Source organism: Leucopleurus acutus (genome assembly GCF_964270905.1).
Source record: "Leucopleurus acutus genome assembly, chromosome: 13".
Lineage (NCBI taxonomy): Eukaryota > Metazoa > Chordata > Mammalia > Artiodactyla > Delphinidae > Leucopleurus > Leucopleurus acutus.
The window spans coordinates 56,059,394-56,084,622 of record NC_139155.1 but is presented as its reverse complement, the minus strand read 5'-3'; the positions used below and the strand labels follow the sequence as shown (position 1 = coordinate 56,084,622).

Here is a 25,229-nt window from a genome sequence, read left to right as displayed (position 1 = left end):
CGACCAGAAGAAGCTGAATCTAAAGCCAGTGATGCAGAAATCTAAGATGTAATTCAATTTAAGTTTCAGAACCCACAAAAGGCACGGGCATTGACAGCACTGGATGTAGGGGTGAAGGTGGAGCTAAAAGCTGTCTGAATCTACAGTCAGGTGACAGACAGCCCTTCCCCACTCTGGCAGGAGACAGGAGACTTCCCTTCAGGGGCTAAAACAAAGGGTCCTGGGTCTGGAGGACAGTTGAGGGCAGTTTGCTGTAATGAAAATAGGAGGATAAATGAAAATTCACAAACATAATGTTGAGGCACCTGCCCCAAGCATTCTATGTTCACTCAGCTCCCAGAATCCCGGCAGCCACGTTCCCTCTACACGGGCATATGGAACAGTCTATGGTGGGAGAGTGGACCAGTCTGAGCCCAAAGATCCAAAGAAACCACCATCAGGGATTTTGCAGGTGAAAGCCCAGTCAGATCACCTGACGCTGAGGATCGCAGTGGATGAGCCCCTCACCAGGGCACAGACTTCTCCGGAGGCTTTTACTATGCCTTTCAAGGAGGCATGTGGTAGAGTGGGGCCCAAGGACGGTGAAACACAACTTAATAAATCTTGTCTGGTCAAGACAGAAACAAAAAATGAGGGGCTTACAGTAAGGGAAACACTTCATTTGTTTAAGAGGAACATTTTCGAAAAGACTGATTAAAAAATGCAATTGCTCCTTTTACTCAAGTGGAACTTGAAAAAGAAATGATGTTGTTGATTTAATCGTTATTACTGCTTTCCTTTGTCACATAGGTTTATTTGTTCATTTCAGATAAACTGATTTTTTCTCCTTCTTTGGGTCCTGGTGATATGCTATCCCAGCTCAAAGTTGGCTGAAAAGTCTCCTATCTGGGACTTCTCTGGTGGTGCAGTGGTTAAGAATCCGCCTGCCAATGTAGGGGACACGGGTTTCAGCCCTGGTCCCATGAGATCCCACATGCCGCAGAGCAACTAAGCCCAGTGTGCCACAACTACTGAGCCCGTGTGCCACAACTACTGAAGCCCATGTGCCTAGAGCCCGTGCTCCACAACTGAAGAGCAGCCCCCACTCGCCGCAACTAGAGAAAGCCTGTGCACAACAACGAAGACCCAACGCAGCCAAAAATAAATAAATAAATAAACATATTTTAAAAAAAGAAATTAAAAACTTAACAGAGAACTGGAAAACCCAACAGAAGAGTTGGAAGGTACACGTGAAGACATTTCTAGAAAAACATACAAAAAGGAGAAAAGCAAAGAAAGAAGTAAATATAGAGTTCAGGAAACACGTGATCCAGCACAAGAAAGGGGGAAAGGAAGGGTTGATGGAGAAAAGGGATTCCCAGACAATGGTGATGCAGCAGGTCTGGGGAGCGACCAGCTGAGAGAGAGCAGGTCAGAAGCTGTGAAAGATTTCTTTAGGAAGACTGGTAGGATTCCTAATCTGTTTCAATGCATGGAGAGGACATTTACATACCTGGAGGAATTTTGAGGATTAAGTGCTAAGTACATAAAAGATAAGCAAATTTTTAAAAGGAAAAAAATGTGCAGGAAGTAGAATTTAATACGGCATATTTGTTTGCTAGGGCTGCCATAACAAAGTGTCGCAGCCTGCGTGGCTTAAACAACAGAAATTTATTTCCTCACAGTTCTGGAGGCTAGAAGTCCAAGATCAAGGTGTCGGGAATGTTGATTTCTTCTGCAGCCTTTGGTTTGTAGATGGCCATCTTCTTCCTGTCTTCAGATGTTCTTCCCTCTGTGTCTGTCTGTGTCAAAATTTCCTCTTCTATGAGGATATCAGTTACACTGAATTAGGGCCCAACCACATGACTTCCTTTTACTTTGATTACCTCTTTAAAGGCCCTATCTCCAAATACAGTCACATTCTGAGGTACAGGGAATTAGGACTTCAACAGGAATTTGTGGGAGGAGCACACAATTCAGCCCATAACACATGGTCAGCTGTGAATACTATTTTCTGCTCATAATAATGTGGCCATAAAAGGCAAGGTCTGAATATTGGTCCAAATTTACAATGCAAGCATATTAGGAGAATGGAAAAATACAGGAATAGACCAGAAATGCATTTGTGTGTGTGTGTGTGTGTGTGTCGTGTGTGTGTGTGTGTGTGTGTCGTGTGTGTGTGTGTGTGAGAGAGAGACAGAGACAGAGACAGAGACACTGAGAGAGGAAGGAAGAATGATGATGAGGTGAGAGAAATCTAAATCTTCATCTTTCCTATGGACAAATGCTGAATATAAAAAAAGAATAGCAATTTTTGTTATTTAGAAATAGTGTTTATAAGTGGCTGCCTCTGGAGCAGTAAATTGTTACGTAAGTGGGCCAGGAATTTCTATTTTTCATAGCCAGCCTTGTGGAACCATTTGATATTTTAAAACTGTGCATGGGGCTTCCCTGGTGGTGCAATGGTTGAGAGTCCGCCTGCCGATGCAGGGGACACGGGTTTGTGCCCCGGTCCGGGAAGATCCCACATGCCGTGGAGCGGCTGTACCCGTGAGCCATGGCCGCTGAGCCTGTGCATCCGGAGCCTGTGCTACGCAACAGGAGAGGCCACAACAGTGAGAGGCCCGTGTACCGCAAAAAAAAACAAAAACAAAAAACTGTGCATGTATAAACATAAAAAGTGGACTGATCAAAATAATAATATTGTGATAAATACCTTTGTACAGTATGTATTTTCACTATTTCAGATGATCCCATTTCCTGAAATGGAATTCCTGGGTCTAAGAATTATAACATTTTTTAATGTTCTTGATATCCATTTTTAAATAGCTCCTGAAAAAAAATCTGTACCACTTTACACTGAGAGCGAGGCACTTGAGAGCACAGATACCTCCCCAAATCCCATCATGTACTTTGTTTTAACAGCTTTATTTTATTTTATTTTTTTTTTTTTTTGCGGTACGCGGGCCTCTCACTGTTGTGGCCCCTCCCGTTGCGGAGCACAGGCTCCGGACGCGCAGGCTCAGCGGCCATGGCTCACGGGCCTAACCGCTCCACGGCATGCGGGATCCTCCCAGACCGGGGCACGAACCCATGTCCCCTGCATCGGCAGGCGGACTCTCAACCACTGCACCACCAGGGAAGCCCTTAACAGCTTTATTGAAGTTAATGGAACGTACAGTAAACTATACATAAGTAAAGTGTACCCTTTGATAAATTTTGACATATATTTGTCAAATCTATATATATATGTGAAATGAAACTATCACCACCACCAAAATAGAGAACACATCCATCACTCCCAAAAGTCTCCTCCTATATAGTCACTCCCTCCTTCCCACCCACTCCTCCTCCCCTACCAGTTTCCCCACTTGCTGTCACTTGTTTGCATTTTCCAGAATTTTATTGAAATAAAATCTTGCAGTACGTAATCCTTTTTGGCCTGGTTCCTCTCAGTTGGCATAAGGACTTTGAGGTTCGTCCACATTTTGCGTGTATGAATAGTCTGAACCTTTTACTGCAAATTAGGATTTCAATGTACGGATATACCAAATTTGTTTATTCAGTGACCTGTCGATGAACATTTAGGTCATCTCCAGTTTCGAGTAATTAAAGTAAAGCTGCTATGAACATTGTGTACTAATCTAACATATGCTTTCATTTCTCTTAGATAAAAACCTAGGAATGGGTTGGGTCTAATGGGATGTGAATATTTAATGTTTTAAAAAACAGCCAAAGAGTTTTCCAAAGTGGTATACATTTTACATTCCTACTGTGTGCGAGTTCCCTTGTTTCATGTTATCCCTACCGTGGAAGAGTTCCAGTTGCTCCATACTATTGTCAATATTAGGTATGGTCGGTCTTTTTAATTTTAGGAATGTTAATAGATACGTGGTATTCTCTCATTGTGGTTTTAATTTGCATTTCCCTAATGCATAATGATGTTGAACATCTTTTCATGAACTTATTTTCTATCCATATATCTTCTTTAGTGAAATGTCTATTCAAATCTTTAAAAACAGAACCAGTTTTATCTATATTATTATTGAGTTGTGTGAGTACTTTACCTTCTGGACACACGTTCTTTATCAGACAGGAGATTTGCAAGTATTTTCTCCTTGTCTGTGGCTTGTCTTTTCATTCTCTCAGAGCTGAAAAGCAGTAATTCATGATTTTAACAAAGTCCCGTTTTTCTTTTGTGGATTGTGCTTTCAGTGTCATACCTAAGAAATCTTTGGCTAATTCAAGGCGACAAAGTTTTTCTATGTTTCCTTCCAGAATGTTTATAGTTTTCGATGTTATGGTGTATGACCTATATTTGAGTTAATTTTTATATATGGTGCAAGGTATGGGTCAAATTTTTTGCATATGAATATCCTTTGTACCTTTTCTCATTTACTGATATATAAAAATGGATATATTTTTGCATTCTCTGTGTTGTTCCATTGATCTAAGTGTCCATCTTTATGCGAGTGCCACACTGTCTTGACTATTGTAGCTTTATAATAAGTCTTGAAATCAGGTAGTGTAAGACCACCAACTTCCTTCTTTTTAAAGCTCTTTTTTTACAGCTATTTTAGGTCCTGCACATATTCTGTCAGCTTTGCTCACTGATACTTCATATTTTTCTTGCTGTTGTAAATGGTATTATTTTAATTTCAGCTTCCAATTATCCACTGATAGATCATATAAATACCAGTTTTTTGGTATGTAACTCTTCTTTTACAGTTGTTTCAGATAGAAGTGTAAATAAATTCAATCATTCTTACTCCATCTTGGCCAGAAGCAGAACTCATCAATGTAGGTTTTATTTGGCTTGTAGGTAGGGTAAGCCCTGTCATTTAGCACTATTCTCTGGTTGGAAGGTCATGGAATGTACTGGAAGGTATGGAAATCATGGGGAAAGAAAGAGCATTCCAATCAAAGAGATCCAAATTAAAAGTAACTTTACCTTTCCATATCTGAAGTTTACAAGTTGGATACAATGAACACCAGTGGCCTCTTTTAGGCTATGTTCTCTGATTCAACATTCCAGCAATGTTCCCTCAATTTTAAAGTAGCATTACACGCAGATGGAGACTTTTAGTTGAAGGTCTAGGCCCAGTCTCCTGGGTCTTGCCTTTCTGCTTGTTACCCTATTTCCCAGGTTGCTATATTGCTCTCATAATCTCTAGTTCGGAAACAAGAGATAAATGTGGATAAGTGCGTGGTATGTGTTCTGGCTTCCTGCCCCCATCCCCACTCAAATATCTTTTATAAGTTTAGATATTTATATGTGTTTTGGAACAATTTATCAAGCAATAATTTTTGGTCCTCACAATTGAAAGGGTTAAGGGGAGCTAGAAGCTTTGCAATGGTGTACTTTTGCGTTATTTATTAACATTGTCAAGTTGACAAATCGACGTGTCTTTAGTGGTTGTACAGAAAGAAGCTACTGGTCTCACAGCAATTTTCTGGCAAGAAAACTCCAGAATGTTATTTTCCTAGTGTATGTGTATTTAATATTTCCATTTATGTCTTCGTAAACTACTTCTTAACTGTCTGGCCTATTTATCTGGAGCTCATCCAAGTGAGAGTCATTGTTACTGCAAGGACTATTTACCTACAGCAACCAGGGAATTAGAGAAAACTCATCCCGGAATAAATGGGTAGTAAGTCACGTTGTGGCCTTTTCCTCCCTCTTCAACTCCCTCACCCGCCATTCCTTTGTTAAATAGATGAAGTTGGAAAACAGTGAATGTCTACAGCAGGATGTGTGCGTCTGGAGGTGTGGACATGCAAAGGGAAGGCCAAGATCTTTTCATCTATGTTCATTTATGGGATGGGGATGAGAGCAGATGGGTATTTTGGTTATTTGCATAATAGCTTCTGGTCTTTCTTATCCCCAAGTGGTGGAAGCATCTCCTTCTCTCCTATGTTACAAAATAATACACAGACCTCAAGGACACACTTAATGGTTAGGGGGATAAATGCTGGCATCAAAATGTGCTTGTGCAGAATTCCCTGGCAGTCCAGTGGTTAGGACTCAGCGCTCTCACTGCCGGGGCCCTGGGTTCAATCCCTCGTGGGGGAACTAAGATCCTGCAAGTCGTACCGTGTGGCAAAAAGAAAAAAATGTGCTTGTGAATGACACTCGCCGTGTCAGCAGGTTTGCGAATGCACAGATTGAGTCACAGGTGTGGAAGGAAAGCACACTAGCATCTATTATGAGAGCTGCTCCCCATTTCTAGAAACAAAAGCCTACTTTTGTTTTCTCACCAAAATTACCTCTATTTCCATACAATTCTGAGTTTTTAACATCTCCCTTGCTTCACCCTTAAAGCTTGTGGCCTCAAAACTGGGTGGAACAAGCATGTGGAAAGGGAGCATTGTTTTCTCTTTTAACACCCTGTCAACTGCTACAAAAGATCTCTTTTGATTGTAAGTGACTTAAATATGTAAACATTTGGGCTTGTAGTGATTTGTGCCTTTTCAACTAAGCAGAATGCTAAAAAAAAAAGCCAACATGGAGGCAGCATCTTCTGACAGCCAGTTCAGGGACCACAGACTTGGCAAGAACTTCGGCAGTCAAAAACATCCAGCCTTTGCCAACCCAGAAGCTTTGGATCAATCCCACGCCGCACAGCTTCCTTGTAGTATGACAAAGCCTAGCACTCACCCTCCATATTATACTTGACAAACAATCTCTTTTCTTTGCCAAGTTAACAATACCATAACCTAGCCCAAGAGTTCTTCCAGTACACCTGACTTTTAAAGGTGTGGCATTCATGCAATTTAAATGTCAAAAGCCTGAAACTTGGCAATTCCTGATATGTCTCATACATCTTTTTCTTTCTTTCCCTTTCTTTCTTTCTTTCTTTCCTTCTCTCTCTCTCCTTCCTTCCTTCCCTCTCTTCTTCTTTCTGTCCTTCTTTCCTTCCTTCCCTCTTCACTCTCTCCCTCCCTTCCTTTCTCTTCCTCCTCTCTCCCTCTTTCTTTCTTTCTTTTTACGTGCTTTTCAAGATAATTTAGTTGGCAAGAAGAAAAATAACCATCTTACTCACAAGCCTATGGTCCCCATTTGACCCCAAAACAAGACTCAATAAAAGAGAATTGTGAGTGAGACTTCTCAGGCTTTTGTTCGTTACCTGGGGTCAGGAGCCATCGAATGACCCAATGTTCTGGTTGCTGAGGGAAAGCCATTCCTTCTGGGGCACAGTCAGCTCAAGGATGTTTTGCTGAGGCTCCCAACCAAGGTTCCCATAGTGACACCCATCAAGGATACAGCACCTGCCCGGCTGGTACTAAGGCGAGAACGGCCGAATGCTGGGCCCTCGCAGGCACCATCAGGTGATACCAAGCCCGCTCTCATCACTTTCCATTCCCTCCCTTTCTTTTATTTGACAAATGCATTACAATTATTTGGCCTAGAGAGAGTCTTCATGTAGAAAACCTATTCTAATTTTCTTTGCTTAAAGAGAGCTTCAGGCAAACGTATGATGAACGTGGAGGGTTTTAAATCACCAATAGATGCTTGTGTTGAGGTAGTTTTACAATCTGTCCATAGGACAGTGCTAACCACATACAAATAGCAGCAGGACGGTTTTTTCCCACTGAACTTGTGAGCAGGGTTGCATGACATGTAGGTTCCTCTGTGCTCTGTTCTAACTGGGAAGCTCGTCTGACAGAAAGAGTGAACGTCTTTGTTAGAAAAGTCTTAATTCTTGATATCAATCTCCTCACCCCCCTTGCCTACCTTTTGATCTATCTTTCATTTTATGTAATGAGACGTCCTGGATTTTTACATCGGTTAAGGGCCATTTCCCAAGAGACAAAGACGGCACACTGTTGAAGAAAAGCATTTTCGAATTCCACATATATTCAGCCTTGACAGCAGGCACGGGAAAAGTGTCTAAAGAAGAGAGAACAGCGTAGGACTAGCGTTTTTTTCTTTGAAACTAGATTTAGCCCTGAAAAGCAACCATTATGTGGATGAGAGGGATGGAAAAGAGAACCAGGAACCAGAGGATTCTGTAACGGGTGTGACTGAGGGAGTCTCCCTAAGATAAGTTTATGGCTTGAGTCTCAGATAGTTGAACTTGCAGGAACAAAGCATGTGCGGTCTAAAGATATAGACTGTGCTTAGTTTTCATTCATGACTTATTTTGTTTAAATACAGCCCCATCAGACGGGGGGATGAGAATGGGCCTCTGAGATTTACCATCTGTTCACTGATTTGGAATCTGCTGGACAGAAAAGTGGTGGGAGCGGGGCACAAAATCCTCTCATCAGAAATATAAACTCGGGCGTCCCTGGTGGTGCAGTGGTTAAGAATCTGCCTGCCGATGCAGGGGATATGGGTTCGAGCCCCGGCCTGGGAAGATCCCACATGCCGCGGAGCAACTAAGCCCGTGCGCAACAACTACTGAGCCTGCGCTCTAGAGCCGGCGAGCCACAACTACTGAGCCCACGTGCCACAACTACCGAAGCCCGCACGCCTAGAGCCTGTACCCTGCAACAAGAGAAGCCACCGCAATAAGCAGCCTGTGCACCGTAACAAAGAGTGGCCCCGACTCGCCACAACTAGAGAAAGCCTGCACACAGCAACCAATGCAGCCAAAAATTAATTAATTAATTAATTTAAAAAAAGAAATATAAACGTGTTTCATAGAAAGAGCAACAGCAGAGGTGAATGCCCGCAAGTGCCTTTCCTCTTGCCTTCGGAACAGACAAGGTATTGTACCCCATAGTGGTTGGTCCAGTGTTTGGTTTCATGGTTTTCTGCTCCTTTGGCCAGAACACTGGCTGGTCCTTTTCAGAAGTTGTAATTATCACACATTTTGCCTTTAGGGCATGAAGGGCCAAAGCAGCTTCAAGACTGGAAATTGTGGGTTTGCAAACAGCAGGCCACGGGGTTCAGCTTTCAGGTTTATACCATGCACCAGCAACTGATCTATTCTCTTCAGAAACACGGAAGTGAACCCAATGACTCCCTCTGTGTTCCTATCAAAACTTTTAAACAACAACAACTTGATCACACCCTTCTCCCAGAAGGAACTCTGCACATGAAAGACATAAAGCGTTTCACAGAGCAGAACATTCTTTGAAAACTCAGGGTAGAAGAAAGAACTTGCTTAAGGAACTTAATTTAGAGAAACAGTGTAGACTGGACAGGGCTGCCTGAGTTCAAAGGCACCGCTTTTAATCCCAAACCACTTTAATTTTACTTAACTTTTCTTTCTTTCTGGGTGACTAACCTGGAAACTTCTACTCATCTCCTGCCAAGTAATTTTTCTGAAGAAGGTGGATACTTTACAAGATTCATAGCCAGGAGCCCTCTGTCAGGAATGCTGGTGGTACGGTTTTGTGTCGATAAAAACAGAGGCACAAGGAAAGTGGGTCATTGTGATTTGCGTGTGGAACAGACTCGGTCTCCGGCAAGTCTGCTCCGACTGGAAGCAATAAGGTGCTGGGCCTTCCTTAAGTTTGGAAGTGGAATGCCTCTGGCAGCCCATGATCTTGGAGAGGGGAGCCGAGTGTTTTCATAGCTGGGATTTTGTGTTAGTGGAACAGGTAGAATGTCAACTGTTGTGAGGAAAGTCAACCAGTTCGCACACATGCAGCTGGAGAGAAAGCTCAGCTTCAGATGTCATTTAACGTGTTGGTGGACGAACAAGAAGGCGGCAGAAATGGCCTCTCGCAGCCAAGAAGCCGGTGGTTATTGGAAAAATCGCGGTAGCACAATTCTTCTTGTTTTCACTGCTAGGACAAGGAAGGACATTCTTTCAGACTTTCACACTGAGCGATTTTTCCTATGACCCATTTCGGAGTTAAAGGACTTATAAAATGGCCACGCCTGATACCTTCCACAGAAGTAACTTCTTGCAAACAGCAAACAGTGAGGTGGGCTGGCCTTTACTGGCAGGCCTATCTTCATAAAATGAATGGTGAGAATCACAACATTTATTACTGTGATCATCCTAATAATGAACACAGACCAATTGTACAGTCATTTACTTTCCTGGTATTTATTCTCTAGGGGGAAACATGGACTGATTAAGAGGATTGTACCCTCTCCTTTTTGTGACTTCCAGTCTTTTCATTATTTATTTTTGAGGGAGCAGAATATTAGTATTAATTGGCTCTGATGGAGTGTTCCACAAGAGTTAAGAAAAAAGCGTATAATCTGGTTTATTCAATGTCGTATGGACATTATTTAGTGCACTCTCCTTTAAGGCTGGCACTATTGAATATTAACTGAAAATCAACTAGCAAATAAACCATCTTAACATGGCATAATCATGAGCCAGTCAAGAAAATATATCACCTCACACCCATTAGGATGGCTACTATCGAAAAAGTCACAGACGTAGAGAACAAACGTACGGATACCAAGGGGGAAGCGGGGGGTGATGAACTGGGAGATTGGGATTGACATATATACACTATGGATACTGTGTATAAAACAGATAACTAATGAGAACCTACTGTATAGCACAGGAAACTACTCGGTGCTCTGTGGTGACCTAAATGGGAAAGAAATCCAAAAAAGAGGGGATATACGTATATGTATAGCTGATTCACTGTGCTGTACAGCAGAAACTAACACAATATTGTAAAGCAACTATACTCCAATAAAAATTTTAAAAAAAAGAGAAAAAGTCAGAAAATCACTGTTGGCAAGGATGTGGAGAAACTGGAAAACATGCGTTGTTGGTGGGAATATAAAATGGTACAACTGCTAGGGAAAAGAGCTCCTCAAAATATTAAAAACAGAATTAGCACATAATTCAACAATTCTACTTCTGGGTATATACCCAGAAGAATTGAGAGCAGAGTCTCAAAGAGTTATTTGTACACCCATGTTCATAGCAGAATTATTCACAATAGCCAAAAGGTGGAACCAACCCAAATGTCTACTGATGAATGAAAAAATAAACACAACGTGTTATATACATATAATGGGATATTATTCAGCCTTAAATAGGAAGGAAATTCCGACATATGCTACAATATGGATGAAACTTGAAGACATCATGCTAAGTGAAATAAGCCAGTGACAGAAAGACACATACTGTATGACTCAACTTACATGAAGGACCTAGAGTAGTCAAATTCAGAGAGACAGAAAGTGGAATTGTGGTTGCCAGAGGCTGGAAGGAAGGGGGAATGGGGAGTTGTTTAACGGGTACAGAGTTCCAGCTGGGGAAGATGAAAAGGTTCTGGAGATGGTTGTACAACAGTGTGAATGTATTTAATGCCACTGAACCATACACTTAAAAATGGTTAAACATGTAAATTTTATGTTACATATATTTCTTCAGAATAAAAAATAAATAAAATATTAGATAAGGAAGTTACCTTAAAAAAAAAAGAAGTATGAAGTGAGGGTAACAGATACCTGATGCTGCCTTCAGTAGACATATCCTCTTATATCCTGTTAAATCATCATTTCCTGTCTGCTCTAGGAGCCAAGGAAGCTTTCTGGGGGTGTGTTTTAAATTAGTTCAGGCCCACACCTTCCCTTGCCCCTTGTCTGAGAAAGAATTCACTGCTCCCCTGTCCTTCCCCACCCCTCCCTCCTTCCATACATCCTCACCTTTGCGGTAGGGGTCAACAAGAGAAATGTAGAACCATTTGGTTGTATGTCCATATAAAATGGTGTTAACAAGTTGTCTTTTATCACCTCGGTAGAAGAACTATGGAGAGGGAAATTAAAGGTGCAGGGAAGGATGGTATCGGAAAACTCTAGAACCTCGAGCTGATTTTGCCCCAAAGGCTTTGTATCAAATTATCACGATGACCCTGTGATCAAGAGACAGGTGAAGACTTCCCAGGGGAAGGAGCTTTAACATTAAGGGGAGCTTAATGACAGTCTAGTTTGCTTTCAGGTAAGAGCTGTCCCTGGGAGATGTGGTTATGTGGGATTCAAGATAGTTTTGGCCCAGGTGGGTTGCTGCTGTTGTTTTTTCTCCTCTGTTTCAAAGGAAATTACGCAGACTAAGAGACAACTGAATTGTTTCCTTACCCCTCACCAAATTTGCCCTTCACTGAATGTCAGGATTCAAGCCACTGCCGATTTGGGGAGGAAGTCGAACCCCGGACATCATTCTGGCTTTGAGAGCGGTGCTTGCGGTCCACTTCTAAACCTTCTCTAGATACGTTTTCACATTCCATATTGAACAGAGATGAGGGCCCTGTGCTCTTTACACTAGAGCCAGGGCAATCGATGCGTCGGCGTCAAGGGCTACCTCTGCAGACTGAGAAGATGAGACCCCCTCTTGCACACCCACGAAGAGACGCAGAATGTAGTTCTGCTTTGAGAAACATCCTTGAACTAACTCGTCTCTCTCTATCCCTCCAAGCTTCCGCAGGTTCACTCGATCCAACAGTGTGACGACGGCCGTGCAGGCCGACCTGGACTTCCACGATAACCTGGAGAACTCTCTGGAGTCTATAGAGGACAATTCATGCCCCGGCCCGGTGGCCAGACAGTTCTCCCGGGACGCCAGCACCTCCACGGTCAGCATCCAGGGCTCAGGAAACCACTACCACGCCTGCGCGGCCGACGAGGACTTCGATGCGGATTTCGACCCTTCCATTCTGCCGCCCCCGGACCCCTGGATTGACTCAATCACTGAAGACCCCCTGGAGGCCGTGCAGAGGTCAGTGTGCCACCGGGACGGCCACTGGTTTCTGAAGCTTCTCCAGGCGGAGCGGGACCGCATGGAAGGGTGGTGTCAGCAGATGGAGAGAGAAGAGCGCGAGAACAACCTGCCCGAGGACAGTAAGTGCGGCGCAGCGCCTGCGCACGCGCCCCCGGGGCCGGGTCCCCGGGGCCGGGGAGGGGATGCTTTCATAGCGCTGGGCAAGCCGTGCAGGTCCCCACCCCAAACGGGAACGTGTGGAAGAGCTGGGCGGTTCGGGCCGAGTCCACACACCCCTGGTGCCCAATAAAGACAAGCCCCCCCCCCCCCACACACACACGCCAGGCAGCTGTAACACCTTCTCTACCTCTGCCTCCGCGACCTCCACCTCTGGACCAACGTGGGGTGGACTCATGCTTCCAACACGGTTTCTTTTCCCCAAGATGCTCCCGCAGGGAATGAACAGAAATTCTAAATAGCTTCAAGATCCCCAGATACGCGTGCCTTGGGCATTGATAATCTTACAGGTGTATTACTTTCATTAATATACAGGATTAAAACAAGGCCTGTCGTGTCTAGGCCTGTAGACGCCAAGCTTATTGACATCCTTGGACGTGGTTAGCCCGCACTTTCCCCCTTAGGTTTTAGGAAGGCAAACCTTCAGCCGCTAAAGCAATTAACCCAATTTAATGGGTTAAAGTAAATGATCAAATAAAGGATGGTTAAGTTAAATAAATAACGGAGACTCCGCACACCGTTCTTTTCAGACTTGGACTTTTAACAACAACGATTCCTATTAACAGTTGACAAAGAAGTTGCCAGATTACTGCAGTCTGGTTGCACATTAATAACAATTTTGAAATTGGAATAGCATTTATAATCAGTGTGTATTTCATTGTTGCGTGTTTATTTCCCTCCGAAAAACGGTTATTAAATGAATGGTGGATCTTCCAACCGATGATATTTTTGAATCAGAGAAATTCAGTGGTAGGCATCAAAGCCTGCCTTCATTTTTGTGTGGGAACCACCTGGAAGAGTATTAGCGTGATGTGGTTTTAGACCTTTTTTTTTTTTTTTTTGCGGTACGCGGGCCTCTCACTGTTGTGGCGTCTCCCGTTGCGGTGCACAGGCTCCGGACGCGCACGCTCAGCGGCCATGGCTCACGGGCCCAGCCGCTCCGCGGCACGTGGGATCTTCCCGGACCGGGGCACGAACCCGTGTCCCCTGCATCGGCAGGGGGACTCTCAACCACTGCGCCACCAGGGAAGCCCTAGACCTATTTTTAAAATCATTTAACTTTTTATTGTGAACATTTAAAAACACTTGCAAAAGTAGAGAGTTTACTGTAGTGAACCCCCATATTCCCATCACCCAGCTCAACTACTGGCTGGTCTCATCTTCCCCCACTTGTCATCATTTTCGCCAGAGGATCTTAAAGAAAATCCAGCGCATCCCGTCACTTCACTACGTATCGCTGATAAGGACTTTATGTATACGTACATAACCATCGTGCATTAGCATCCCTAACAAAAACAATAATAATTTCTTAATAATTAGAGCGAGAGCTTTCTGTAAATCTTGTTCAGTTGACTTACTAAGTGGACCAAACTAATTGTGTCTGGGAGCAGTGAGTTTTCCGTAAAGGAAGTACTTTTGTGAGAATGGAGACTGGAAAATGACAGTTTGCAGGTTGTGGGATTTCCTCTCTGTGTCTTGCTCACAGCTCTTCTCTGCTTTTTCTTGCTTCTGACCCCTATCCACCCGCTGACTAACTTATTTGTTGCCTTTCTGAGCAGGTTAGAAAATCCATCGATGGGTTTCTGTAACGTTCCTTTTGTTCTTGCACGTTATGAGTGCAAACAACTTAGCAGTGGAAAGTAAACCTCCTTGACACTTGACCCCACCGTTGGTGCCACTGCAGGCTCACCCAGGTGTGGGTCCACAGGGAGAATATGCTCTGTGCCTAAGTGACAGGGGTGCGAAGCACAGCCCGGCAGCTGTGGGCGGGGGAAGTTTTCGGTAAGAAATTCTTAGCAGTTGCATCTTCTTATTCTCCTTTCCCCGTGGGTATACCCGAAGCCTAGTCGCTTTTCCTGGGAAAAATGCCCATGTCTAAGGAGCAGCGGCCTCGGGTGCACAGCTCAACAGGGCAAGCTGTCTTGCAGATTTCAGTTCCTGCAATGCATGGATTCGAACTTGTTCTAGCTTCGCTGCTTGGCTTCCAAGAAGACCTGGGAAAGCTGCTAATCTGGTGTTTTCTTTTAATCTGATGTTTTCTTTCCATCTGAGACTAGATCTACTTCTCTCAACCCAGCTTTATAATGATGCATGGGGATAGTCATTGTATACATATTTAGAAAAGTCTTCCTTAACACTTAAGGAGCTACGAAAACAAGTCAATGTATTTTGATACCAGCACATATATTTGGAAGGTGAGAGAACCTTGTTAGAAAATCAGGTTCTCATCCTGTGTTTGAGATGAAAGAGAAGCATATTTGTAGCTTGAACGTGAAGGAACTGCTCATTCATTCACTGTTCCAGAATTTTACTGCAGATGTTATTTGCAATATTGATTTATAAATAGGACTTATAAACCTATTCCATATGAAGGTATTTTGTTATAACAAGATTTATTCTAATAATAATTTGCTGTCTTTGTACACGAAGGTGCCGCTGTCCCACCGTGAATAAGCCGCCTTCTTAAGGACACTGTCTTTAGAGTAGTGATAAATTTTCTCAAATCTGCCTCTGTTTTACGAGGTCGCTGCCTGAGGGCGGTGGTGGGGTGTGAAGGTCATGGCTGCAGAACAGACAAAGATAACTTAGGGTGGGAGTATTTCTGGTGCTTTGCTTAAAGTATTCAACTGAGTAAATTAATCTTAGATGACAAGTATGCAATGAGACCCGCTGCCCTGGGGAGTGAGTCTCCCTGTGTAGTTTGAAACGTATTTCGATATCAGAGCCCCCTTTTTCTAAGTTAAAAAAAAAATTACACACAACACCAATAAATATAATAGGAAGAACGGTGAAGCTCTTTGGTGAGGGCCTGGAGTCCTATCTGCTCAGCCTCTGCCACTCTCTGGACAGAGGTCCCTAGAAACCCTCCCTGCCACCAGAAAAATCCCAGGATTCCTAGAATAGTTTGAAAGCCAATGGTCTATAGTGAAAAGTCCAACTTACTAATTTTTTTAAATACAATTTTATAACTTTAGATCAAACAGCTAACACAAAGATCAGAGGTAAATGCCTTGCCTACATGTTTTTTTAAATGTACAAAACTGATTCAGATTAGAAACATCTATCTGTGTAAGCCTATCTAACCTACAAAAGTGGCTCTTCCTGCAAATCTCAGCTTGGGCCTCACCTTCTAGAAGTCTTTGCAGAATGCATCCCTTCAGGCTGAGTTGGGTGTGCCTCCCTGGTGCTTCTGTAATAGCCTGCACATTTGTCTATCAGGTATTTCCAACTTTATTTGCTGATAATCTATGTATCTCTCTCCTCCACTGAAAAGTGAGGTCTGAGGACCGAAATTACTCTTGTCTCATTCATCTTCATATCCGCTGCCCCTCTGACGGTTCTTGGCACAGAGTAGGGGATCAGTGAATATGTAGTTGAGTCCTGGGACTATTTTGGAAATACGGTTTTACAAAAGTATTTTCCTTAGCAAAATCTTTCTTCCTAAGTAGTTACAAAATATTCAACAGGTAGTTCGCAGCTCTTGTTGCCAAAAGCTAGAAGGGGAGGTCCCTTGCGAGGTAGGGAGCGCTGCTTGATCAGAACAGAGATTTGGCCGAGACACGAGCACCTGCCACAGAGAGGCTAGAAAGGACTTGTGTGTTGGTCAGCTGCGTGAGCTAGATGAACCCGCGTGTCCCTTCCAGCTCTTGGGACGCGATTCCATCTCATAAGCACTTGAAAGCTTTCTCTATCTTTCATGCCCTGGATGGTACAAAACAGAAGCTTCCACCCACTAGCATTCCAGAATTCTAAACAGCGCAGAGGTACACACACATGCCCGGTCAAAGAGTCGCCAATTTCAAATGAGGCAAATGGAAATCAGTGAGCATCTGACCAGAAAGCTGGGAGGAAGGGAGAATATAAACCCCGCGAAACAGCATCCATCTTGTCCTTACAGTCCCCTGGGCCGTGGGCTACAGGCTTTGACAGGTGTTGTTTTATTTGCCCTCACAACAGCTCTCTGGCAGTCCCGCCTCCAAGGTCACACAACACAGAAGCGCCTGATGAAACAGATACAACACGAATAACATTTGACAAGATAATGATACTTTGTGTGTGCTTGGTTGCTCTAAAGCTCTGCGTACATATCTGTCCCCGCTTCCTTGGCAACCACAGTCCTGTTCTGATAAGTGGGCCTGGAGCTGCAGAGAATTTACTAATTCTCTCGTTTAACCTTTGCTTTTTTTAGAAGGGGGGGCGAGTGGTAAGGAAGAGGGGCCAATCCCGTTTGGCAGGCATAGCCAATGTCTAAGTAACCAGCTTAAAAAAAAAAAGTCTGTGTAACTCAGAAAAATACATTTGATAAATGGGTCAGACGCAGATCTGTCTCTTGGCCAGGCCACCTTATGTGTCCTTTGGGTCCTAGATAGGAAGGTCTCTCTTCAGGGTACGTGACGACGGGTGGCTCCGTGACAGACCCCTCCCGGGAGAGCTGGTCTTCATCCTCGGTAGGGAAAGACAAGGATAGGGTGGAAGAAAGGAATGAGTCTAAACACACCTGCTTAATTTATTTCGTGGGGCCCCGGAATTATTCCAAATTTTCAATATTTTTAAACGTTTGGGTGACTGCTTAATGCCTCTGAACGGCCCACTTAAAAACCGTTAAAATGGTAGATCTCACGTACATTTTACGACACACACAGAAACATCCACCCCACCGCCCCCCAAAAAGAGTCTGCAGCAGCTGAAGGTAGATGGGTCAGGCTTGCTGTCTTCACGTCCAGAGTTATTCATCACGCTTATAAGAATGTAAGGTATTTTGTTAAGTACCTTCCTGAATTCAAAATACAACATGTCCACTGGCAGGGGTGGGAGGAGAAGTTAGGAAGAGAGCTCGTCTGCTCAATGGGAGCCTGAGGTTCAGATCTGGGGCATGTGGTGGTTGCCATCACCTTTCTCTATCACAGAGTTGAAGAAAAAAAAAAAAAAGCCATCCAGTCTTCAGGAATTATTCAGTGATCACTTATTTTATGCTGCGATCATCCTGATTCTGACCGCTGCTTCCTAGGGATTTTGTCTGTGGCCTTCCAGGACTGGAAAACACTGCTTTCCCCAAAACTGGACAAAGTGCTCAAGGAAGCACAGAGAGAAAACCAGCACTCGCGGTCACCCGGTCACCTCCAGCCAGCTTTCCAAAAGTCCATCTATAAATTCTTTGGGTGTGTGGGTCTATTGTTTTCCCTGCAAAAATAAAAGCAGCGCGAGGACTTTAGTTCTTGGGTGAAACCTTCCTCCCTAACAGTCGATGGTAGGTTTTTGGCTCCATAACAGAAGAAGGGAAATCTGCAGTGAGCGAGGTTTCCTCGCGGCCGGGGCAGCTGACAGAACGTTCCCGCAGCTCTCGAAGTAAACCGATCCGAGCCTGTCTCAGACAATGGGGCCTTGTGTGAAACAGCTGTCTCGGGGAGATGGCTCGGTGCTGTTGGCCGGGGCCTGCCTGTTACAGAGATCCGTCTGGTATTATCTGACTGGGACGAAACGCCCAGATGGAGCGCAGGGCTCCCACCAGGAATGCGGTCCAGCACCGATGGCTCGAAACACGGGCTCGGGTTTCAGTGGCCCCAGGATGAAATACTGGTTGATTGTGCTTGGAAATCTAGCAGTGCCTCCTGAACTGTGGGCAACTTATATGTGGAATTTTCAGGCTTTATCTGAAACGAACTGATAAACCCAAAGCGTGTGCGGGATGGAGGCAGATTAATTCCACTTTAATTTTGCCCTGTAATAGCATCCCCGTTAGTGAAACTTGGCCTTGAGTCCCCCAGAAGGCCTGGGAGCCTTGGCAGCGAACGTGGGGCTGGTAACGAAACCCGAAATGGGGTTTGCCCGGTTTCAGGTTGAGTTATGGGAAGCTGTGCACCGTCAGCGCTGCGACCGTTGATGGGTGCTATGCCCAGGGTCTCTGCAGCCTGAGGCCTGGTGGGTGGGTGGCAGGCAGAGGAACGCTCTGTGATTTCCTCAGCTCAGTTGCCTCAAGCCTTGTGTGCTTCTAAGCGGGGCAAGGTGGGTGCATCCTAACTCCTTCCTGTTTTATTCTCATCTTTCTTTTGCAATGACCTGCAAAAGTTCCCTCCCCACCCCCATGCCCCAAGACACACACGCACACACGCACACACACACATACGCACACACACTGCATACTCTCTTTTTTTAAGGTCTGGCCAACCTGAAATTAGTGACCAGGAAGCGACAGGAACGAAAAGAAAACTGTGTGCAATGTGCCTTCTGTTTAACCTTCTAGAACGCTGGCTGCATTTTGCTTTGCACAGCACTGAGCACAAGGAGAAAGGTGTTGGTGCTGGAAGGTCATCTCCGAGCATCCCTTCTGTGGGGGTGTTTCACTGGGAGTGGTCTGAGGCTGAGGGGCACGGAGGCGAGGAGAGGTGAAGATAGGCAGAGGGAAGACAGGGTGCCTGGAAGCAGCTCTCCAGGTCCCTGGGCCACTGCTGTCCCCTTTATTCCAGACACTTGTACATTGTAGAGAGGCAGAGATTGCAGAGAGAGGGCCTGACTCGTGGAGCACGGTCCCCGATCACTTCCTCTAACAATAACCAATTTCTGTGAAAGACCATTGCAATGGCCTTCAAATGCAGTATTTAATCCTTCCATATTCCCAAGGGAAATGTTACCTCATTTCACCTCATTCAGCTTTCAAAGGCTCAGAAACTGTATTTATCTATGTGACGTAGATGCTGTTACTATTTCACGGCTGATGTAAATGGAGATACGGATCGAAGCGTAACCATCTTTTATGAGTGAGACCCCTGGAGTATGGACTGGGGAAAAAACATGAGCTGAATTTTTGCAGACTTGCTCTTTACAAACAAAATAATATTTCCCCCATGGCTTAGCCCCGTGGAAGCTCTGGTTTTAGTCCATGGGATAATTTCTACTTGAGAATTCTATTCGTTATTCATTCGCTTTTAATAAATTCATAAATTCGTCATTCTTTGTTCATTTAAGTTTTGGCTCCTTTAAGGGAAAAAAAAAAGTGCTCTTGTTACATTCAGAGCAGCCCTTGTCAGCCAGGAGTGAAACAGATCCATGTTTTCTGTGGAGACCTTTTTATTGACAACAGCTCTGGATCACAAATGTGTTTGAGAAGCAGCTGGGCCGTTGGTTGGAGAAATTCTTTTCCACGAGGACAAACTCGTGAATTAAAATGTCTCCGCTTGGATAATCCCGACTTGAAATCGCACAGATTCGGTCTGACAAATCCACATGACTTTGGAGTAAGTGGGTGGATCCACTTTTTTTAAAATTCCTTTTTCCTCCCCACTCCTAAAGTCCGCAACATTCCCCCGGGGGGCGGGGAAGCCAGGTGAGTAAAAAGTCAAAAGTTGAGGACAGGGAGGTTTAATTCACCCACAACCTCGTTCAACTTTTCCCAAATGGCTTGGTTCTTCCAGCCTGAGTCAGCACAACTAGTATTATAAATAGAAAACCGAGAGGAAGAATAGCCCCACCAAGACTATCTTAGCCAATTAATCAGTCAAGACTGTAAGGAAAAAGGGGTGCTAGGCACGGTAAAACCTTAAAGAAGCAGAATCTTAGGCCTGGAATCTTGCCGTTAATTAACTTTTCTGGTTAACATAGAGTTTATTGATGAGTCAGTTCACTTCAAAACTTCTTCCAACAGGATAATTGGGAGTTACATCGGCACAGTCTATGCCATGCCTGCTGGTAAAGTCAGACATATAAATAGATGGTGCTGGAAAGAATGCGGAGAGGGCAGAGACAGAGCTGTGCACGGAAATTTGAGGAGCAAAGCGAGGGAGAGGTGAAAGGGGATAGGTCTTTCTGGAGGATGCACACCTGTGCACAGGGGGCGGGGCCAGTGTGGGGCGGGGCCAGTGTGGGAGCCAAGGCAGGAGGCACCCCAGCTCAGTGTTTAGCCTGAGCAAAGGCACTGCGGAGAGACCAGGTTTTGGATTCGGGAAACTGGGGGCCCAAGGCACTGAGGGAGTGGGCAGAGGTGAGGCTGGATGGGTGGGCCATTGAAGGGAGTTTCCCGCTTATCCCAGGGATGACAGGGGAGCATGGAAAAGTTTTAAGCGTGAGAACTATATGAGATAAGAAGACCCTCCAGTTAATAGGACCAAACCTCCAAACTGGCCATGGAGGGAGAATATTCATGCTGTGGAGGGGGTGATGGAGCCTTGTAGCCCTAATCATGAGCAACCAGGGACTCCTGAGAGGAATGTGGATGTGGGGAGACAAGAGGTGTCAAGGGGTTGCTCAGACGTGCTGCACGAAGGGTTGGTATACACCAGAGTTACAGATTTGAGCAAAATAAACCTATTTTACAGAATAGCTGAACCCAGGAGCATGGATGGGATCACTCGAGGGGACTAAGGGAAGGGGGCTCAGGACCGAGTTTTGTGTTCAACATTCTTGAGGTGGAGGGAAGCAGAGGTCAGGACCAGAGAGCACTGTGGGTGCCCAGGGGGCTGAGATTCCCTTGTGCCAAACGCAGAGGTCCAGGAGGGGGGAGGGGAGGGGAGAGCCAGACCGCAGGGACGGGGGACCCTGGGAGCTGAGGATGTAGAGAGAGCAAAGGAGTCTGCCCTTTGGAGAATCCAGCTTAAGGGAATGTATTGGTATGCTCCGGCTGCCATAACAAAGTACCACCCGTGGCCTCAGCAACAGAAATTTCTTTTCTCACAGCTTTGTGGGCTAGAAGGTTGAGCTCAAGGTACCCATTTGTCCCTAGGCCTCTCCCCTTGGCCTGGTCTTCCCTCTGTGTGTATCTACGTCCTGATCCCATCGTCTTATAAGAACACCAGTTATGTTGGGTGAGGACTCACCCTAATGACCTCGCTTTAACTTAATTACCGATGTAAAGGCCCTGGCCCAAATACAGTCATGGTTGGAGGACTTGGATGTTAGGACTTCAACAGATGAATCTGGGGAGGACGCAATTCAGCCTATAACAGGGGAGAAGAGGAATTTTATTTTAGCTAGAGGGGATCACGAGATGGGGGAGGATTTTCCCCTTAGAATGGGAGCGACTTGAGAATGCTGGCAGCCCTCTCAAGCAGGGCTGCAGAGAAGGGCAGAGGTGGCAGAGAGGGAGTGGGTTCTCCGAGCAGCCAGGAGGGAGTGGGCCAAGGACACAGATAGACGGGAAGGGTGGGCGTAGGGAGCTCTTTAGGGGGCAGTTATCGGTCGCCGGCTGACTCCATTAAGAAGCAATGGCAGTAACTCCAGGCACCTGACGTCTCTGATGCTGGCCACATCACTGCTCGCCCATCACTCATTAGAGCTTTAGGGGAACTGCGTGGGGGGCAAGTGTCAGGAGAGGGCAGAACACTGAGAGTGTTCATGCCTGATCCCCCTGTTTACTTCATCTCATAGGAGGCAAAGTTATGGTTGAAGATGAGGTAGCAGGGGTCTAGTTGTGAGTGAATAAGAGTCAGAAAAGGAGGGTCAGGGAGGGAGGTGACCAAGACCATCTTGAAGGACTAATAAACAGCTGCAAGAGATGGGCTGAGCTTGGAACCCGTGGGTCTGAATGGCTCTAAACCACACGGCAAAACACAGCTCACAGAGCATCGGGTGGGCCCAGCGCCCTGCAGGCCAGATGTGTCTGGCCTACTCTGCACCTGAAGATGGACCTTGTTTTGCTGGAGCATCTGTGGCTCCCGGGGAGGGTCTGACCCTTGATTTTGCAGCGAGTCTGTTTTCTGCACAGGCTCTGGCAGGATGGTCTAGGCGTCCAGCCTTGGTTAAGGTCCTGTCTTCTCCATGTGTCTCTGTCATCCAGCAGCCAGTTGGCCACTGTTCTAGCTCTGTTAGGTGGGGAGCTATGCCAAACTCTACAGATAGGCACGAAAATCTGGGGCCCTGAAGAATTGTTGTGGATTCCTTATGCACACAGACCAAAGGCGTGATTCCCCCACACACTGACGCTTGTCTAAGCCCGCCTGCATGAAAGCCACCAAAAAAAGAGGATGTTCAGTCAGCTCACACTGTTGGGGAGAGACGATGGAGCGTGAAGATTAGCAGGATAAATAATTCCCTGTTTGGGATCATGTCACCTTTTAGTTTCCCAGGTGAATGACCAAAAGCTAAAGAATGTCGATAGGATATAGGAGTTATAATTCCTGCTACATCCTAACAATTTTCATATACGATTTCATTAAATAATCAGCAATCCTATGAAGATAGCATTATGATCGTTTGACAGACAAAGAAAACAGAGTCTGAGGGTACAATAAATTCTCCCAAGCTCCGCAGCTGATAAGTGGTATTTCTGACTCCAGTGCCTCTTCTCTTTCTGGGATGTCACACAGAGAGGAAGTTAGGAAAGGAAGCAGACCAGGGGAATTAGGTGTAGGCGGCAGGGCCTGGGACGTGTCCCACCAGCCTGTCCACTGCAGAAGCTTCACCACTGGTGGAACAGCCAGACGGACGCCTCTGTGTTGATACGTAGTGTCCAGGTTGAAGATATAAATGCTGATGGTGGCGCCAGCATAGTCCGTAAGAACCGGAAGCAGTCAAAGCAACCAGTGCTTCTGGCCTGTCAGCGCTAGAGGCCTAACCCTTCTTGAATATTAAACGCGTATGTTGGTTATGCGTAAGGATATTTTTTTTCAAACAAAGGGTCACACATATTTATTTCTGAACCAAGCCACTCATGCAGAAATGTAGAAACAAAGAAAAAAATCATTTTCCCAATAAAGCACATCCAACGGTCTAGATAGTCGGGATGTTTTCAGCTTGACATGGTAAGATGCTGGCGACTTTGATACAGTATAAATATGTGTAACACAGTATAAATATATATACACTATAAATATCTCCCATGCGGTTCCTTATAGACCCAGCTCAGTCTCATCCAGTGTCTCCGACTGGAGCCGGACCAGATTTTATTCCCAGTTTTTATCCAAATCCACTGGGGAAGGGGATGATTCTGCTTTCGTTTCATGGCCAGGAACCCCTTAATCCTGAAAGTCTTGTGACAAACAGATTCAACCACACAGATCGTGATGGCAGAGAGAGGGAGCTGGGCCTATGGATATAAAATAAGGGTTTTGACTCAGCAAAAAGTCAGACACGTCCCCGGAGGAGACGGCCTTTGTTTTACTCGGCTACCACTGAACACTTGAGAGAAACTGTTCATTCCCTTCACTCCTGTGCTTTTATACCACCTCCTTGTTCCCAAAATAAAAATGGTACCATGTGGGCGTCAGTGGGAAGGAGGAGGTGTGCTCTTTTCTAGATGTCTGGGTTTCTGATTGAATGTGGCGAGGAAATTTTAAATCGTGGTTTTCATAAAAGACTATTTTGTCTTTCTCTGCTTCTCATTACGATGCATAGTCTTTCAAAGAAAAAACAAAACTTGAACCTTACACCCGCCATCTCTTTCAAGTGATCCCTGGTTCCTGCATTCTTTTCGTGACTGAGATTTCTTTGTGCGACAGTCATTTTCGGTAGACGTGCTTTGCCCTCCTGCCCTGACGTAGGACAGGGATCAGACTTGCCGACCTTCTGCAAATTCCCCCACTGACTGGTTACAGCTGCCCCCCCTTCTCTCCACTGGCCGTGGCTAGAAAGTGTGGATAAAGGAAAGAAATCATGCTCAGAGGCCTTCAGTTGAGTGGATTCAGAACCAATTCTCAGTAAGTGTTGAGGGAAAAGGGCACAGCTGGACCAGGGCCCCAGGGAAGTCACTTCATACTTTGAGCCCAGCTTTCCTCAGCTAAAATGATGACATTGGCCCTGCCCCACGGGGTCCTGTGAGGATCACGTTAGATGTGCGCGTGAAAGTGCTTTGAAATACAAGGTAATAGTAATATAAATAGGCAGGTTTTTGCAAAAACCAAACAGTGATGGCCTTTCTGATCTTCCTGGCTTTGTGTGGTGAACTAATGCAGGCCTGTCCTCTCTGCTATGATCCCCCAGAGCCACCCATTCATCGTGGGATGAGAGGTCTCTAGGCTTATGAGTGGGGGAGTTAATAAAGAGATGCCCACTTCTTACATAGAAGGAATTCAGTTCAACAGCGTTTTGGGTTGTTGTTCTGCAGTCCCACTGAGGGATACACTAACACAGGAGCTGGGAGGAAAGGAAAGGGAGAAAGGAACCTGAAAAAATTCACCATCAGGGTTCTTATAGGCATGCAGGGAGACCAGGGTTCTCTACATGCAAAGAGCGGCAAAGCAAGACAAGGCCTATTCTGTGATTACGTGTGATACAAATAGTTGGAATAAATCATGGTTAAATGGCATGCCTGGGGTGACATAGCAGAGATTATTATTCTGGAAGGGGCAGGGAATGGGCCCTAAGGGAAATGGATGGTAAAAACTATTAACTACATTTGGATGGAACAATCTGGAAAGACTGTGTGGACCAGAGTGTGAGAAAAAAACCAACTAAAGGAAA

The 25,229-nt window shown here is 45.2% G+C and overlaps 1 protein-coding gene across 16 annotated transcripts in view; it reads left to right on the top strand.

The window, feature by feature from the left end:
• Positions 1–25,229, top strand: part of DLGAP1 (DLG associated protein 1) — a gene marked incomplete at both ends in the record, with an annotated part of 319,449 nt that overhangs the window by 282,028 nt on the left and 12,192 nt on the right. For all 16 annotated transcript variants that reach the window (XM_082852573.1, XM_082852574.1, XM_082852565.1 and 13 more), the window contains one exon: positions 12,324–12,745. In XM_082852573.1, the coding sequence (XP_082708699.1) occupies positions 12,324–12,745 (422 nt within the window). The remainder of the gene's footprint in view (positions 1–12,323; positions 12,746–25,229) is intronic.